The 17,039-nt window shown below is 42.4% G+C and overlaps 1 protein-coding gene across 1 annotated transcript in view; it reads left to right on the forward strand.

Moving 5' to 3' along the window:
• tmprss3a (transmembrane serine protease 3a) overlaps nucleotides 1–17,039 on the forward strand; it is a 78,232-nt gene that overhangs the window by 51,989 nt on the left and 9,204 nt on the right. Inside the window, exons 7-11 of the mRNA XM_032567085.1 lie at nucleotides 709–755; nucleotides 2,607–2,772; nucleotides 8,184–8,353; nucleotides 15,276–15,371; nucleotides 15,482–15,624. Of these exons, the coding sequence (XP_032422976.1) occupies nucleotides 709–755; nucleotides 2,607–2,772; nucleotides 8,184–8,353; nucleotides 15,276–15,371; nucleotides 15,482–15,624 (622 nt within the window). The remainder of the gene's footprint in view (nucleotides 1–708; nucleotides 756–2,606; nucleotides 2,773–8,183; nucleotides 8,354–15,275; nucleotides 15,372–15,481; nucleotides 15,625–17,039) is intronic.

Here is a 17,039-nt window from a genome sequence, read left to right on the forward strand (position 1 = left end):
CCTTTAAAAATAATTTCTTTTCACATGGCTTTTTTGTTCTTTGGAAACTAATAATTCAGTAATGTGTTTCTCTTTTGAGTATTTTTGACAATAAATACAAAAACAATACAACTCAAGACAGCAACAATAATGACAGTAATATTAATCATAAAATAATATTCAGTGCAAGTAGGGTGCATTTTCTTTGATGGGGGGTGATAAGGGGCCTGAATGGTGGATAGGGGGCGCTGGCCCGAAAAAGGTTGAGAAACACTGGTGTAGATGAAGTTTGTAAAAGGCAAACAGTTTTATCCCACTTTCCTGTCTGACAAAAGACAAAAAAAAGACCTCTGGAGCTGACAGAACCTCAAAAGAATAACAGATTATTTTAAAATCATCAACAGAGACATAATGTGTTTAATTTGCTGTGACAAACAAGAAGTCATATCTCTCACTTGGTATAAGAAAGTTATCTAATGATCCCCTGTACATCTAGAAGGAATACATTTAAACTCTGATGTGTGAAATAGCTTTTTCCTAACTGGAAGTATAGTACTTAAATAAATTTAAAAATTACCTAGGCTAATCTAGGTTATATTGTGTGTGCCATCTCATAGTTGAACTAACTATTTCTAGTGTAGATAAGGTCTGCTCTGGATCTACCTAATAATTGATGAAACTTGTTTATATGTGCGTGTATGTTATATGAACCTGACTGTGTCTTTGCAGTAAGAACCAGTGCACCTCAGGCATGGTGACCACTCTGAAATGTATTGGTGAGAGAACACATTCAATCTGACTTCAGTTTTTTTTACTAACAGTATTTAATGTAAAGCTTGAGAAGTACAGTTTATGACCAGGACTTGCACTTATCGTGGGCATGAATGTCATATTAATTTGAGGCTTTTAATCTTATATTTGAACTGATATTTTTCTGGGTGGAATCATAATTCACATGCACATGTCCAAAATTGGTGGTACCCTTCTGTTAAAGAATGAAAAGCCCACAATGGTCACTGAAATAATTTGAAACTAATAACACATAAATTTGAAACTAATAACACATAAAAGTTAACTGAAAATGAGCCAATAAAGATCAGACATTGTTTTTAAATTGAGGTTTAGTATAATCATTTTTAAAAAGATAAACTAATGAAACAGACTTGGACAAAAACAAGATTGAAAATAATTTAGCCGTATGATGCCAAAAGTATTTGCTCAGCCATCCAAATTATTGGAATCAGGTGTTCCAGTCACTTCCATGGCCACAAGTGTATAAAATGAAGAACCTAGGCAGGCACACTGTTTTTACAAACATTTGTGAAAGAATGGCCCGCTCTCAGGAGTTCAGTGAATTCCAATGTGGAACTGTGATTGGATGGCACCTGTGCAACAAATCCAGTTGTGAAATTTCCTCACTCTTAAATGGTTCACAGTCAACTGTATCATAAGAAAATGGAAGTATTTGGTAATGAGAGCAACTCAGCCACAAAGTGGTAGGACACATAAACTGACGGAGCAGGGTCCTGACCCTGAGGTCGGCAACGTTCTGCAGAGTCAATCACTACAGACCTCCAAACTTAACGTGGCCTTTAAATGAGCACAAGAACAGTGTTCAAAGAGCTTCATGGAAAAAAAATTGTGTTGTGATGGTAGAGCATGAGACAGATAATCTGTGAGGGGCGAGCATTTCACCGGTGCATAAATGGATCCGTCTCCGTTTGGATTTGGAAAGGAAAGTCTGCTGCGGTCTGACTGCTTCATGGATTTTATTGGATTGTTTTTCACAGATCACCTCTCTCATAGCATACTGTCATGACATGGTAACAATTTTAACTGCTATGTAAAAAAAACATTTTTTGAAAGATACATACTGTATCTTTAAGCATTAATTGACTATTTTATCTTCTTTTTAAAAAATGGGTCTCTAGAAAGACACGAAAAGCTGCAGCCAAGCTAATATGGCTGTGTTCACACTGAAGCCTGAAGTGACACAATTCTGATTTTTTTGACATAATGCAAGCTGTATCTGATGTTTTCATGACAGTCTGAGCAACACAGGTCGGATTCTTTTCGAATGCGACCCAGGTCACTAGGGTAATTTGACAAAAAATCGGAATTGAATCACTTAAGGCAGCCTATGCGTTAGCCAGCAAATCTGATTCTGATGGTGTCAACCACACTAACAGAATGGATTAGGCATATGTCTTAACAGGCTTTATACAATTCAAATTTAATTGTAATAGAAGTTCCATTTTATTGTCAAATGAGAACAACAAAAACAAACCGGCATTTATCAAGAACAGTATACTGATTACATCCAGAGAAAACATGTCATATTGTACATTAGCTTTGATGAGAGCCTAGTACATTAGTTATGCAGATAACAAAAAATTCATAATGTATCAAAAATGTTGAGTTGAAATTTATTTTTCATCAATTTTACCTTTACCTTGACACCCATACGTATTAGAATGCTTTTCTACGTTAATATTTTGCTATGTGAATTTATTATGGGGCCCATGTCCTCAAATGTTTTTGCAATAATTTGATTGTAGATCATTAACAAAATATATTTGACTTTTAAATTGATCATTTGATAGTTGTTGTCCTGCATTTTTTCTCAGAGTGTGGTTCTAGGCCTCAGTACAACACTCGAGTTGTCGGGGGTAATATCTCCAAACCAGGTCAGTTTCCCTGGCAGGTCAGTCTCCACTTCCAGAGGGAACATATTTGTGGAGGCTCCATCATAACGTCAAGCTGGGTCCTTACTGCAGCCCATTGTGTGTATGGGTAAGTCATACAATCAAACCTCTCTCTGAAATTCTTTCAAGGCTGATTAATTGGAAAAATGTCTCACTGAACACTCAAGATTAGAAAAGCTAACAGCAGGACTCTGGATGTCTGGTCCCTGTAAGCAATGAATAGAATTTACAAATCTTCAGATAGCAGTTTACTACCAAGCTGGACTGAAATACATCAAACTTAGTCAAAAATATTCACTTTAAGAGGTGTTCAAATAACACAATTCTGAACCGTATTTGGCACAGTGTATATTTGTACCCTCAGTACCCTCAGTAAAAAGCAGCGACAGCCTCGGAAAAAAAGCAGGGCCAGCCTCGGAAAAAAAGCAGGTGGAAAAGCTCTGAAAGTGAGCCGAGCCGGTGGAAAAGGGGCAAATGTTGATATAGAGTTTTACGTTTGTGTGTGTCTGGTGCATATAAAGAAAATAAAAAAGTAAAGGATGAACAATCCCGTTCAGTTTGTTCAGTCTGGGAGGAACAACCCAAAATGATGATAGCAACTGTTCTCCACCACAGCTGCCATAAGGGAAACCTTTCTATCCTCTTCCATATGCACTTCTCGGCAGTTTTCTCTGTTAGCTCTTACTAATAAGTAATAAATAATTATAGCAGGAAAACATCCTATTACTGTCCCGATTAATGGTGGATTGATTGATTTACTCAATGCAGAAACATTGAGAAAATGATGAATATTTAATGAAAAATGACAAAAACCACAGGAAACATGGGGAGCCAGCTAGAGCAGAACAAAAACAGGAATCCAGGAGAAAAGACAGCAAGTTACAATGGGGGAAAAACAGGAGGAGCCAGGAAGGATTGAAAGCAGGAGAGGTGTCAAAACTTAGGGGATAAATGCTGGAACAAAACCAGGGACCTCATGTATAAAGCAGCACAAAAAAATGTGCGGTGCCATATTTTCCAGTTGGGCAAACTCACACTCACCCTCTAGGACCTTGCTGAGGGTGTAAAGCTGGTCCAGCGTTCCACAACCACGACGAAAACCATACTGTTCTTCCTGAATGCAAGGTTCAACTATTCGACTGACCTTCCTCTCCATGACCCCTCAATAGACTTTGTCAGGGAGCTTAAAAGAGGGACCCCTCTGTAATTGGAGCACACTCTCCGATCCCCCTTTTTGAACACCCCAGTCTGCCAATTCAGGGGGACTTCCCCCGATGTCCATGCAATGTTGCAGAGTTGAGTTAACCAGCACAACGCTACAACATCCAGAGCCTTAAGGAACTCCAGGCGAATCTCATCCACCCCTGGGGCCTTGCCACAGAGGAACCCTCTAAGTACCTTGGCGACCTCTTCCCAGGAGGTCAAACTGTTAAGAAAAAAAAAGTCTAATCAAGTTCAAAATCGTCCCCCTCAACCCAGACATTCAAAGTCTTATGAGAACTCTTAGTGGTAAAATGGCAAAAATGTCCATATTTTTTTTTCTGACTAGTATAAGTACAATATTAAAGAAAATACCACATTAGGAATAAGTTCAAGTAGATCTTAAGACAATCCCATTAAGTGAAAGATATGACTCCAACATGTTAAAATTAATTCATGGTGGGGTCATCCCTGGAGATAGGAGAGTCCAACCCAGAGTCTTCGGACTGCACTTATTCAATGGAAGGCATGTTGGTGGGATTGAGGAGGTCTTCGAAGTACTGTGCCCACTGGCCCACAACGTCCCAAGTAGAGGACAGCAGCACACCATTCCCACTATATAAACAGTGTTTGGGCTGTACTGCTTTCACCTCCTGAGACGCCAAATGGTGGACCAGAATCGCCTCAAAACCATGCTGAAGTCTTTCTCCATGGCCTCTCCGAGCTCCTCCCATTCCCAAGTTTTGCCTCAGCAACCACCCGAGCCATAAGCCACTTGGACTGCCGGTACCCATCAACTGCTTCTGGGGTCCCGCAGGCCAAAAAGGCCCAATAGGACTCCTTCTTCAGCCTGACAGCATCCCTCACCAAAGGTGAACAAATGGGTTTGAGGGTTTCCACCGCGACAGACACCGACAATCTTAAAGTCACAGCCCTGATAAGCTGCCTCAACAATAGAGGAACATGGTTCTCTCAGACTCCATGTGGGAATGTGGGAGTTAAAGCTCAGTCTCACAGGAGACTCTGCCAGACATTCCCAGCATGAACGTGTTAACATGTTTGATCCTGCCAGGTCTGACCGGTGTGCTCCCCCACTACTGGAGCCGACTCACCACAAGGTAGTGGTCAGTGGACAGCTCCACATCTCTCTTCATCCGAGTGTCCAAGACATGTGGTTGCAGATCCGATGAAACAACAACAATGTTGATCATTGAACTGCAACTGAACTGGGTGTCCTGGTGCCAAGTGCACATATGGACATCCTTATGCCTGAACATGGTGTTGGTTATGGACAATCCATGATGAGCACAGAAGTCCAGCAACAGAACACCCCTTAAGATTGGGGTGGGGTGTTCCTCCCAACCACCCCCCTCTAGGTCTCACAGCCATTGCCCACATGAGCTTTGAAGTCCCCCAGCAGAACAAGGTAGTTCCCAGTATAGGCACTCTCCCCCTCAAAGAACTCTAAAAAGGGTGGGTAATCTGAACTGTTGTTCAGCGCGTAAGCACCAAACAACAGAGCCCGTCCCCCCACTTGTAGGCAAAGGGAGGCTACCCTCTAGTTCAGTGGGGTAAACCACAACATAAAGGCACCAAGATGAGGGGGGCAACAAGTATGCCCACTTCTGCCCAGCGCCTCTCACCATGGGTAACTCCTAAGTGGAAGCATGTCCAACCCCTCTCAAGGAGATTGGTTTCAGAACCAGAGCCATGTGTTGAGTTGAGACTGACTATTTCTAGCCAGAGCCTCTCAACTTCACAGAATAGCTCAGGCTCCTTCCCCACCAGAGAGGTGACATTCCACTTCCCAAGAGCCAACTTCTGCAACCGAAGATCAGATCGCCAGGGTCCCTGCCCTCGGCCACCACTCATCCCACATTTCACCCGATCACTATGGCCCCTCCTCCAGGTGGTGAGGCCATGGGAAGAGGGACCCACATTTCTCCTTCAGGCTGAGCCCAGCCACGCCCCATTGGTAAAAGCCTGGCCACCACTCCCTCGCTAGCGTGCCCCACGTTCCAGGGTGGGGCCCCAGTGATCCACGTCTGGGCAAGGGAACACAGTTTCCAAAGGTCTTCTTTGTCAAAAGGGTTCTGAGCATCCTGCCTTTATCCAGACCGAGGGGAACACATAAACAAGAGATATTGCTGAACTGATATCTCTGCTTGATGAAACAAGTGCACCACAGCTACCTGGTAGCTGCTTTGGTATCTGCAGAGAAGAACAGGCTCCATCCAGACACTTATTGTTACTCTGTTGTTCTCAGTAGGACTTGAGTGAACAAGGTTGTCATGTTGGATTAAAGTTTCTTGACCCACAAGAAGGTTCACACATGAAACCAGAAAGTCTTTGATGTGGTGAAGATTTATTTACAGTGAATCTTGACTGTGATATACAGTATTTATATACAGTGATGCGCTCTGGAATTCGGGTAGGCGGGGGGCTGGCCAGCTCAGGTTCTGTTTGGAGAAGGGAGAAGTTGGTAGGAACCAGGGTTGAGAGATCTGACAGAGGAATTCATGGAGAGGGCATACAGTCTCAAAGGTGGAGAGCCATGGATTCAGGTAAGTACAATTGAGGCTCTGAGGTAGTAACGAGGAGAGAGCTGGCAGGCCATGAAGTATGGAGCCCAGCTGGGTGAGGAGCAAGTAGATTTGATCCTCTGACGGGATATGATTCCAGGCTTGACTCAAAAAAATCTCTTGATCGAAGAGATGGCCTAACAAGATTAGCTTAGGATGAGAGGTTAAAAGTCAAAACAACAGTATTCAGCAACATGAACTTGAGGCTTGATTCTTACCAACAAGTGGGACCATCGAGCGATGAATGACTGTTCCGCCGGTTCTTAAGAATCCAGCAGCCGATCACTAGAATCAGGTGCAGGTGCAACAGCCTGCTGGAATTCTCCCACGATGATCCTCTTTAGGAAGACCACTCACAGAGCACAAACCTGAATCCTAACAGACGTGATCATATCCAGTTCCTTTGTCCTTGTTCTTACTCCTCAGTAGCTTATTCAACTTGAGATTTTTTGCAGTGCCCTTGCCTTTTTAATGTGTGTATTGATGATTTATCTAAACTGTTGAATCAATGTAGGACTGGCTGTCAGGTTGGCAATAGAACTATCAACCACCTGATGTATGCTGACGAGCTTGTGATCTTTTGTCCATACAGTGCTGGCCTGGAGGAACAGTTAAGGGTTTGTTTTCAGTATGGATTGATTTATTATATTAAATATAATGTAAAAAAAAGAATAACATCATGATTGTCAAGAGCAAATAAGACACTAAATTATCTTTCTCTGACTTCACTCTGCTGCTAGACAGCATCCTCCAGGTCAGTGATGAGGTAAACTATTTGGGACATTGCATTATTGCTCACCTGTCTCATGATAGAGACATTTAAGCAGCATTGTAGGCAAATGTACAAGCGAATGTACTTCTTCGGAAGTTCTCTATGCGCTTATTATCTGTCAACACTGCACTCTGTAAAGCATATTGTACTACACTGTATACTACCCACCTGTGGTGGCTTTACAGGAAAAACAGTGTGCATAAACTTCAGGTTATGTATAGTAGTGTCATGAGGATGATGCTTAAGGTGTCACAATAGAGTAGTGTCAGTCAGATGTTTGTAAATGCCAGTGCACTAATTTGTGCTGCTGTGGTTTGAAACATTATGTACAGATGTATGTGTAAGTTAACCGATTCTGTAAACAGCATCATTCACACCAACCAAATCTTGTTCAAATCTCAGTTAGGTTCTTTAGTTTGTGGAATCACTGGCAACTTAGTTTATGTGGTAATAGATTATATTGTTTTATTGTCTTTTTGTTGTTCTGTCTTTGTTTATTAAGGGCCATATATGTGTCTAAATAAAAAGGTTTGATCGATCGATTGATTAAACTTCTCATTCATCCTTTCACCCAGGTAAGTTTTGAAAGTGAAGGTGAAGCTGAACTTGTACCTTGTACAAAGTGGGAGGCATCTGCCCAAGTGTCTGTATTAAATTACCAAACATCAGATGAACATAAAAGGCTCATTTAAGTGCAAAAAGATTGTCTGAAACAAATATAAAAATAAATAGAAACAGGGTAGCTTCAAAAGTAGAGACACAACTAAGAAAATCAATATCTTTAGTACAGACAAGAAATTTTTCCTGCCAACAGCCATCACAATCTACAATAACTCTTTGAAGAATTAATGAGTTACAACATTTAATTTCCTCTTGGGATTAATAAAGTATTTTTGAATTTGAATTAGAATCTAATGTTTTGTTTGTCTTCTTGTCTGTGGCCAGATTTGAAAACTCTTCCCTGTGGACGGTTCATGTGGGGCTGACAGAACAGCTGATCCATGGTGCCCATTCTCTGGCTGTAAAGAGAATTATACGCCATCCTCAGTATTGGCAAAAAGGACTGGATTACGACATTGCACTGATGAGGCTGCAGGAACCGCTTGTTTTTGATGGTACTGGTAATGTTTTCCTAGCTATTACTTAGACTAAATTTTCTTATGCTTATGAACTCATGCTTTCTTCTAATTTATTCATGGCAGTTCAGGTTCAAATCAGTTCACTTTCTTCTGCTTATCAAACAATGCAGTTACATTCAATTTATTATTAAAATTGGTAAATGAAAAGGTTTTCTATCTAAAGAAACCCAGCAGTACTCTGAGTCGCTGATTTGCAGCAAAGACTCCTGCTGGACAACCATATGGGACAGTGGACTGATTGCATTGGATCCTTTGCAGCAATCCCTCATTCTGAACATGCTTGTAGCATGAATTTAAGATTAACCTGTAATTTTGCAAAAGCAACTTATCCAATTATCAAACAATTATTTGATAATTGTTGTCTTAAGGTATGGAGGCTGGGAGGGAAAGTAAGAGAGCTGAGTTTCATTTTAATCAAATCAAACTCTATGACAGGCAACATTTTCTTAAAGAAAGCTGTGGGTAAAATACATCAGTATGGGGGATTTTTACTGCCTAACTTTGAGCAAAAGTGGTTCTTCGAAAGGGGACCTTACAATTTCCATCTAAAGCCACTCTAGTAGATCTGCTATTTGTCATGATACCATGGTATCATGATGTGGCGGCACTAGATTGAAATCAGGAATATTGTGTAATTTAAATTTCTGGACCCAAATAAGTTGCTCAACAGCGCCACCCTGGGAATTTCACCCAGGGAATATTACCTTCTTCTTAAGGCACACAGGTTCGGTCATGCATCGATGGAGACATCCGACACAGTTTCAAATGTACAAAAAGCTGTTTATTAAATTCTTTTAAAATACTCTTTTTAAAACCAGTTCTTCCTAACAAAAAAAACTAAAGAAAACAGAAGAAACTACAGTAGCTGAGGGTACAGGCAGAAGGGGCCTGTACGGCATCCAACAAACACAGCAAACAAAAACCCTTTAAAGCACCAGACGCAGTGAGACAACCCAAACTCAGGAATCACGGCACACAGAAGAGGAAGACACCGTCACCACACCAACACCGCCACCGGACCTCAGCAACTGCCAACGGAAAAAGACAATTAATAAATGCAACAACCATAAACTTAATACAACAAAAGAAAAACAGTATCAGCCCAAATAAATAAACAGTTATATAAAGAACCAAAAAGGGCTGAAAACAAAATAAATAAGAAAACCTAGAAAATGCAAGTTAAAATATCATCAGCACCAGGTATGGCCCTCTGGCTACGTCGCAGCAGGAGGCCAACTGGGCTCGCCGATGCCGCACTCCAAACACCACCTCAATTAGGGCGTGTCCGACCACAGTCCGACTTTGATTAGTAACGTGCAGAAATCCGGGAGACAGCAGAGCAGCAATGGTCCAAATATGGGGAGACCTATAAAAGTTAATTAGTCACCGTTTCAAATAGAACTGCAACGAACTGGAGCTTACAATGAGCGTTAATTCCTTACCTGCCAATCCACACAAACGCGCACACACACACTCGCTGAATGAGGAAGAGGAGGAGAGCAGCACAGTAGCGTTTCACCTACGATCACACTTAAATTTAGATTTTTTGACAAATAACAATAGTGCAGGGAGAGAGAAGACCTACCACAAGAAAATCAGAGCAGCATGCACCACACTTGGCGATATGTTGCCTTTTTACCGCCAGAACCCAAAAGACGCGGTCCACACAGTGGGATCATGAAGAAGACATGTCTCCGACTGGACGCAGCGGCTTCTTATATACCACGCCCACTTTACCCAACCGGAACTTCCTACTTTGAAACTGTTTGTGTAGAAATACGTATATTTCTATACCATTACAATGACAAATAGCACAAATTGTGATACTTGCTCGTGGTACCACGAGTAGTAGTACTTCTCTTTGATGAGGGAAATGCATGACACCTGGAAGCCACACCTTCTTGTCACATCCTGCAGAGGAGGAGGAGGAGCAGTAGAGAGCAGACATCCAAACGCACACCAGTCTGTGGATATGACAGTACCTCCCCCCTCAATGGACGCCACCTGACGGCCGAGAGGAGGAGGCATAACGCCTCTCAAAATCTGAAATAAGGGTACGGTCTAGAATAAAGGAGTGAGGAACCCATGAACCTTTCCAGTCAATGTGGTACTGGAAACCTCTGCCATGGGAACGAACACCCACAATGCGGCACACCTCAAATGCAGGATGGTTGTCGACAAGCCGGGTGGGAGGCGGGGGATTGGCCGGAGGACACAAAGGACTGGACCTGACTGGTTTGATTTGGGAAACATGAAAAACAGGATGGACTTGAAAATGCGACAGAAGTTGTAGACGAACCGCAGATGGGCTGATGACGGTTTGGATAGGAAATGGCCCTAGGAACCTGGGAGAGTTTCTTCGAGTATGTCTTTAAGGGAAAATCTTTAGAAGAGAGCCAGACTTTCTGACCTGAGTGATGGGGGGAGCCAGAGTGCGTCTGCGATCAGCAAATCTTTTGTTTTGGGCGAAAGTCTGGTCAAGTGCTGCCTTGGTCTGGTCCCAAATTCTCTGGCAGTTCCTGAAGTGAGTCCCGACTGTGGGAATGGTGGAGTCTGGAAATGAGGAGGGTAGGAGAGATGGCTGAAAACCTAGAGAGGACTCAAAGGGGAAAATGTTTTCCAAACCTGGGATATAAATTGAGGCTCCCGGTCAGAAAGAATCTCAGTGGGAGTCTGAAGACATGGAAGAACAGGAGTCTGGCCGTTGCAGAGGCTGAGGATCATGTTTTGTTTTTAGAAGCTAGAAGGCTGGTGACAAAGTCGAGTGAGATGTGGTACCAGGGTCGACTCGAGACAGGAAAGGGTTAAAGCAAACCTGCAGGAGGACAATGGGAACTCTTTCCTCTGGCACAGACCAGGCACAGACGAAATCCATGGTGTCCTTGTTGAAGGAGGGCCACCAGAAGTAGCGACTGCCCACAAGCAGCGACAATTATCAAATAACTGTCTGGTGGCAAGAGGGCGGAAGGACAGGTTCAGGAGTTTCTTCTGAATTGTCAGGAGAAAACTGTCGTGAAAGTCCATCAGGTTTGTTGTTACGTGTTCCTGGACGGTAAGTGATATTGAGAATGAACCTAGAGAAAAACAGGGTACAACGGGACTGTCTGGGGTTGAGTCTTTGCTGACTGAAGATAGGACAGGTTTTTTATGGTCTGTCCACACTATCACAGGTGTATCTGTGCCCTTTAACCGATGCCTCCATTCTTCAAGAGACAATTTAACAGCCAGAAGCTCCCTGTCACCAACATTATAATTTCTCTCAGGAAGGGTGAAATGTTTGGAGAAGAAGGCACAAGGATGGAGCTTGTTGTCTTCTGGGCATCTTTGGGACAGAACCGCTCCGACCCCCACGGCAGAGGCATTAACCTCCAAAACAAACTGGGAGTCCGGCTCTGAATGAATGAGAATAGGAGCTTTGGCAAACCTGTTTTAGTTCAGTGAATGCTCGGTTAGCTTCAGGGGTCCAAAAGAATGTCTTTTTAGTGGAGGTGAGAGCAGTGAGTAGAGAGGCGATGATGCTGAAATTTCTGATAATCCTCCTGTTTCCAAACCCTAAAAAACACTGGAGTTCCTTCCTGGAGTTTGGAACCGGCCAATCCAGGACTGCTCGAACCTTTTCTGGATCTGTCTTCACCTGTCCACCCTCAAAAACAAAACCCAAGAAAGTTATGGAAGGAATATGAAATTCACATTTTTCAGCCTTTTTTTTCCAGGAGTCTTTGTAGGACTTTTCAAACATGGATCCGATGTTGTTCTAAATCTTCTTCTAAATCTTCTTCTGAGAAGATTAGAATATCATCCAAGTACACGGAGACAAAGGCATTGAGGAAGTCTCTCAAGATGTCATTCACCAGGCCCTGGAAGACAGTTGAGGCATTACAGAGCCCAAAGGGCATCACTAGATACTGAAAATTACCTATATGGGTCTTAAAGGCTGTCTTCCATTCATCACCCTCTCTGATTCGAACAAGATGGTAAGCGTTACAGAGGTCTAGCTTAGAAAAGATGGTTGCCTTCTGAACTGGTTCAAAAGCTGATGAAATAAGAGGAAGAGAGTACTTGTTCTTCACTGTGATCAATACTTGATAGAAGAGTCTTATCTTTCTTTTCAACAAAGAAGAAACCAGCACCAAGGGGTGATGTCGAAGACCGGATAATTCCTGCATCAGGGGACTCATTGACATATTTCTCCATGGCCTGTCTTTCTGAGCGAGAGAGGTTGAATAATCGACCAGAGAGAAGGGGGGGCACCAGGGAGCAAGTCAATTGCACAGTCATATGGTCTGTGTGGAGGAAGAGAGAGAGCCTGGACTTTACTAAAAACCCATTCCAGGTCACGATACTCTGGGGGAACATTAGACAGATCAGATGGAGCCGGTTCTATAAGTGAAACAGTGTTTTTAGAAGGGATCGCTGACAGAACGCAGTTACTGAGGCACCGGGGACTCCAGGACTCTATGCGGGACTTAGACCAATTAATCTGGGGGTTATGTTCCCGCAATCATGGATAGCCCAGAACCACAGGGGCATTTTGGGTTGGGAAGATGAAGAAAGATGTCTGCTCATGGTGATTACCAGAACAGATTAGTTCCAGTGGTTCTGTTTGATGAGTTATGGTTTCCAGGGAACTTCTACTGGGCTGGGGGCTAGAAGACGTTTGATGGAGATCTGATGCTGCTGGACAAATTCTGGACTGATTAGATTTTGCTCACAACGAGAATCAATGAGAGAGAGGACTGGAATGGTCTTTTGTCTGAAATTGAGAGATGCCTCAACAGATAATTGGGAGGATTTTGTTTAGAGTAGAATTGCCCACCAGTGTCCCCAGGACTACTGGCGGGCTGTGGCTTTTGGGCAGATTGGGCAGTCCGTAATGAAATGATGTGGGGAACCACAGCAGAGGCAGCGACCAGTAGCCAAACGGTGCTGGCGCTCATCAGGGGTCAAGCGGGCCCGGCCAGTCTGCATGGGTTCATGCTCAGGGGGAGGTGAAGGAGATCGAAGACGAATTAAATGGGTAGGAGCCCTCAGTTCTCGAATAGGTCGAGATGAGGAAGTTGCCAATGGTCTGTCTGTTTCTTTCCCCAAGTCTGTTCTCTAGGCAGATAGCGAGTTCAATTAGTTTATCTAGCCCAGCAGGTTCATCTCTACAGGCCAGTTCATCCTTAATCTTTTCATTAAGTGAATGGTGCAATGCCCCCTTCAGTGCTGGTTGATTCCACCCTGAGTCTGCCGCCAGGGTGCGAAATTCTATGGCAAACTCAGCCACTGATCTGTTCCCCTGTTTTAAGCTCCAAAGTCTCTTAGTAGCCTCTTCCTCACTAACACTTGAATGAAATGTTTGTTTAAACTGTTTGAGGAACTCAGTATAAGACGAACTGTGAATAGCTGCTTCATCAAAACAAGCTCACCTCAAAGCCTTGTCCCTTAAAAGTCAGATGACGTAGGAAATTTTACTTGGATCGTCAGGGAAGGATCGAGGGGAGCGACTAAAGACAAGTGTGCATTGGAGTAAAAACCCTCTGCACTTACCCAACTCTCCAGTGCGTCTCTTGCTGTGTCTGTTGCTTGCTGGTGGACTGGGTGAGTTGTGACCGGTTTGGTTTTTCAGGTTCCTTGGCCGGAGGAGATGGACAGTAGGAGGGTGGACAGGCAGGTGAGGACTGGACGTGAGCCACAGATGTTTCAGAATGGGAGCAGTGAGGAGGTCAAGAGACAGACGCTGCAGGAGGAAATCCCCAGGCCGGGGAATCAGCATGACACTGGGCACCTACAAGAAAGGAGGAGATCAAAGATAAGACGAATAGTAAGTTGTCTGTGAGGACACAGCGACCGTAGTAGTACCATGAGTAGTAGTAAACCATCTGGCATTTGTCTCTGGGAATCCACTCTTCTAAGTACTGCTCCTTGATGAGGGAAATGCATGACACGTGAAAGCCGCACCTGCTCGTCACACCCTGCAGAGGAGGAGGAGCAGTAGAGAACAGACATCCAAACGCACACCAGTCTGTGGATATGACACTATTTCCCTGCAGTCTCTGTATGCAATCGCTTAATGGTGTAGGTGCATATTCATTTAAACACTTAAAAATCTATTTTAAAAATTATACTTTATAAAATTAAGAAAGTTCAAAATGCCAAATTTAGCCAAAATGTGACAATGATGGAATCTGATTGGCTTTTCATATAAAACCTTTGAAGCCCGATTATAGAGACTTGCTAATGGTTTGAGTATAGTTTGACTAGTCTGAGACCAGACAGCAGCTCCATAGGAAAAATGTGAGAGGATCATTGAGTTCAAGAACATCTCTGCACAGTGAAGTGTGAAACAATTTCTAATCATTTTAGAACAGTTTATATTTGATCTAACAGTTTTGCTGATTTAATCTACATGGCTCCTAAAATTTAACTGAGCAACCAGAATTATTCCTAGATATTTTTCTTGTGATACTTGCTCAATAGGATCCCCATTGATCTGGATATTCAAGAACTGTAATGATGTTTTCTTGATTGAAAAGCAAATACACTTTGTTTTCTTGATCCTTGTTAACCGCCAGTTGGCCTTTTAACAAAGTGGTTGAGCTTTTTTCTTGATCACATCCTTCTATTAAATCTTATTTCTGTTTAAAGGATAAAATGAAATGCTGGTGTGTTCTGACTCATTTTAGTCAACATTGTAAAAATCTATGTATAGGAACTGTTGCTTTATTTTCTGTGTTGATTGAGTGTATTACATTGTTTTTTTTAATCTTGAAACTACATCTGTTGAGAAGTAATGCTATATAGATAAACTGAACTGAATGGAATAGATTTTGCTGGTGTGCATGTAATCCAAACACATGAGATAAACATACAGTAAATATTGTCAAATTCTCTGAGATATACACGTTTTCCATAGGCCTTGTGGAACCCATTTGTTTGCCTAACTATGGAAAGGAGTTTACAGAAGGTACAATGTGCTGGATATCTGGTTGGGGAGCCACAGAAGAAGACGGTAAGTCTGTGTAGTTTGTCAATCCAGTCTCCTACATAACGTTAAATTTGAATGTTATGATAAAATTCTCTCTAAATATTTGCTTTTCATTTTTTAACTAATGTTGCTAGGAGAGTCCAGTGTTGTTCTACACTCAGCTATGATACCGCTCATCTCTACCAAGACCTGCAACCAGGCAGATGTTTACAAAGGCCTAATCTCTTCTTGGATGATATGTGCAGGATATCTGGAAGGAGGAATTGACTCCTGTCAGGTACAGTTTGTTTCCATTTAACATGGAAAACAGCAGTATTACAAAAAACATGGGATGTGCTGAGATGGCGCAGGGGTTAAGCACAACCCACATAAGGAGGGCTTAGTCCTCGACGTGGCTGTCGCAGGTTCGATTCCTGGCCTGGCAACCTTTGCCCCTTCTCTCATTACCCACTTTCCTGTCAATTAACTATCAAATAAAGGCCACTAGAGCCAATAAAACCTTAAAAAAACATATTGCCTTCTTCTTTATTGCTTCTATTTCCATGATGCCGCAAATGGCTACTTCTGTGTTTTGGTGCTCTCTGCCTTGTTTGTTTTTATGTCTAAATACCATGAACATACTACATACTACAGACATACTATTTCTAAGTATTTATTACCAATCTTTGTAGCATTTGCTGCAGATTTAGCATATCTCTTGACTAAAAAAGTGAGTCACCGCAAAAGAGGATCGAGAGGAGAGGTTCTTGTTCGGCATCGCAGACTTGGACTACACATAAATTTACCTAGGATTTTCCTCTCTAACATTTACTAACTCAGCAAGAAAGTGGCCCTGCTGATGAGTAGGAACAGAAACTTCCTCTTGTGCACTATGCACAACATTATTATTAAATGTTAGACCACAGCAGGGAACACTTTGAGCCACTGTTATGCTACTGTAGCCAAGTAGCATAGAAGTGATATTAAGTCATTATAATTTACCACCACTAGAGTGGGCTGTTTTCCTCTAGTGACCACAGAAAGCTTTAGGAACAACGCTACTTTGAACACATGTCTCACTAGCTCGGTTGGAGGGAGTTTCAAGCTTAGACGATCTGTGGGGAAGAATGGTTGCCGGCATGCTTGCCAGGTGTGACATTCTAGATTTAACCATTTCACTATAGCAATGGGCTGCACAGTGGCACAGTAGGTAGGCTACCTGCTGGTCATGGGTTTGATTCCCGGCCCGGGGTCTTTCTGCATGGAGTTTGCAAGTTCTCCCTGTACATGCGTGGCTTCCAGTCCAAAAACACAACTGTTAGGTTAATTGGTCTCTCTAAATTCGGCATAGAATAGAATAGAATTCAACTTTATTGTCATTGCATTGTCACAAGTACAAGCAACGAGATGTAGTTTGCATCTATCCAGAAGTGCTCTACGAGATATAAATATTTATTTACAGATGTACAAGACTATGTATGTATGGGCTATAAGGGGTTATAGCAAGAGATATACTGTAGATATTGTGTATAAATATAAATATGGGAGCTATATGCACAGATTATACAGAATATACAAGAATGTTAGGGAATGGATTATAGATAAATAATGGCAGATAAAATTTACAGGTTGTATGTGTGTGTGAAGAAAACAGTCCGTGATGTGTGTGTGTGTGTGAGGATAGTCCATGTGTTATTGTTGTATGAGAGGATA

Source organism: Xiphophorus hellerii, chromosome 7 (assembly GCF_003331165.1).
Source record: "Xiphophorus hellerii strain 12219 chromosome 7, Xiphophorus_hellerii-4.1, whole genome shotgun sequence".
Classification (NCBI taxonomy): Eukaryota; Metazoa; Chordata; class Actinopteri; order Cyprinodontiformes; family Poeciliidae; genus Xiphophorus; species Xiphophorus hellerii.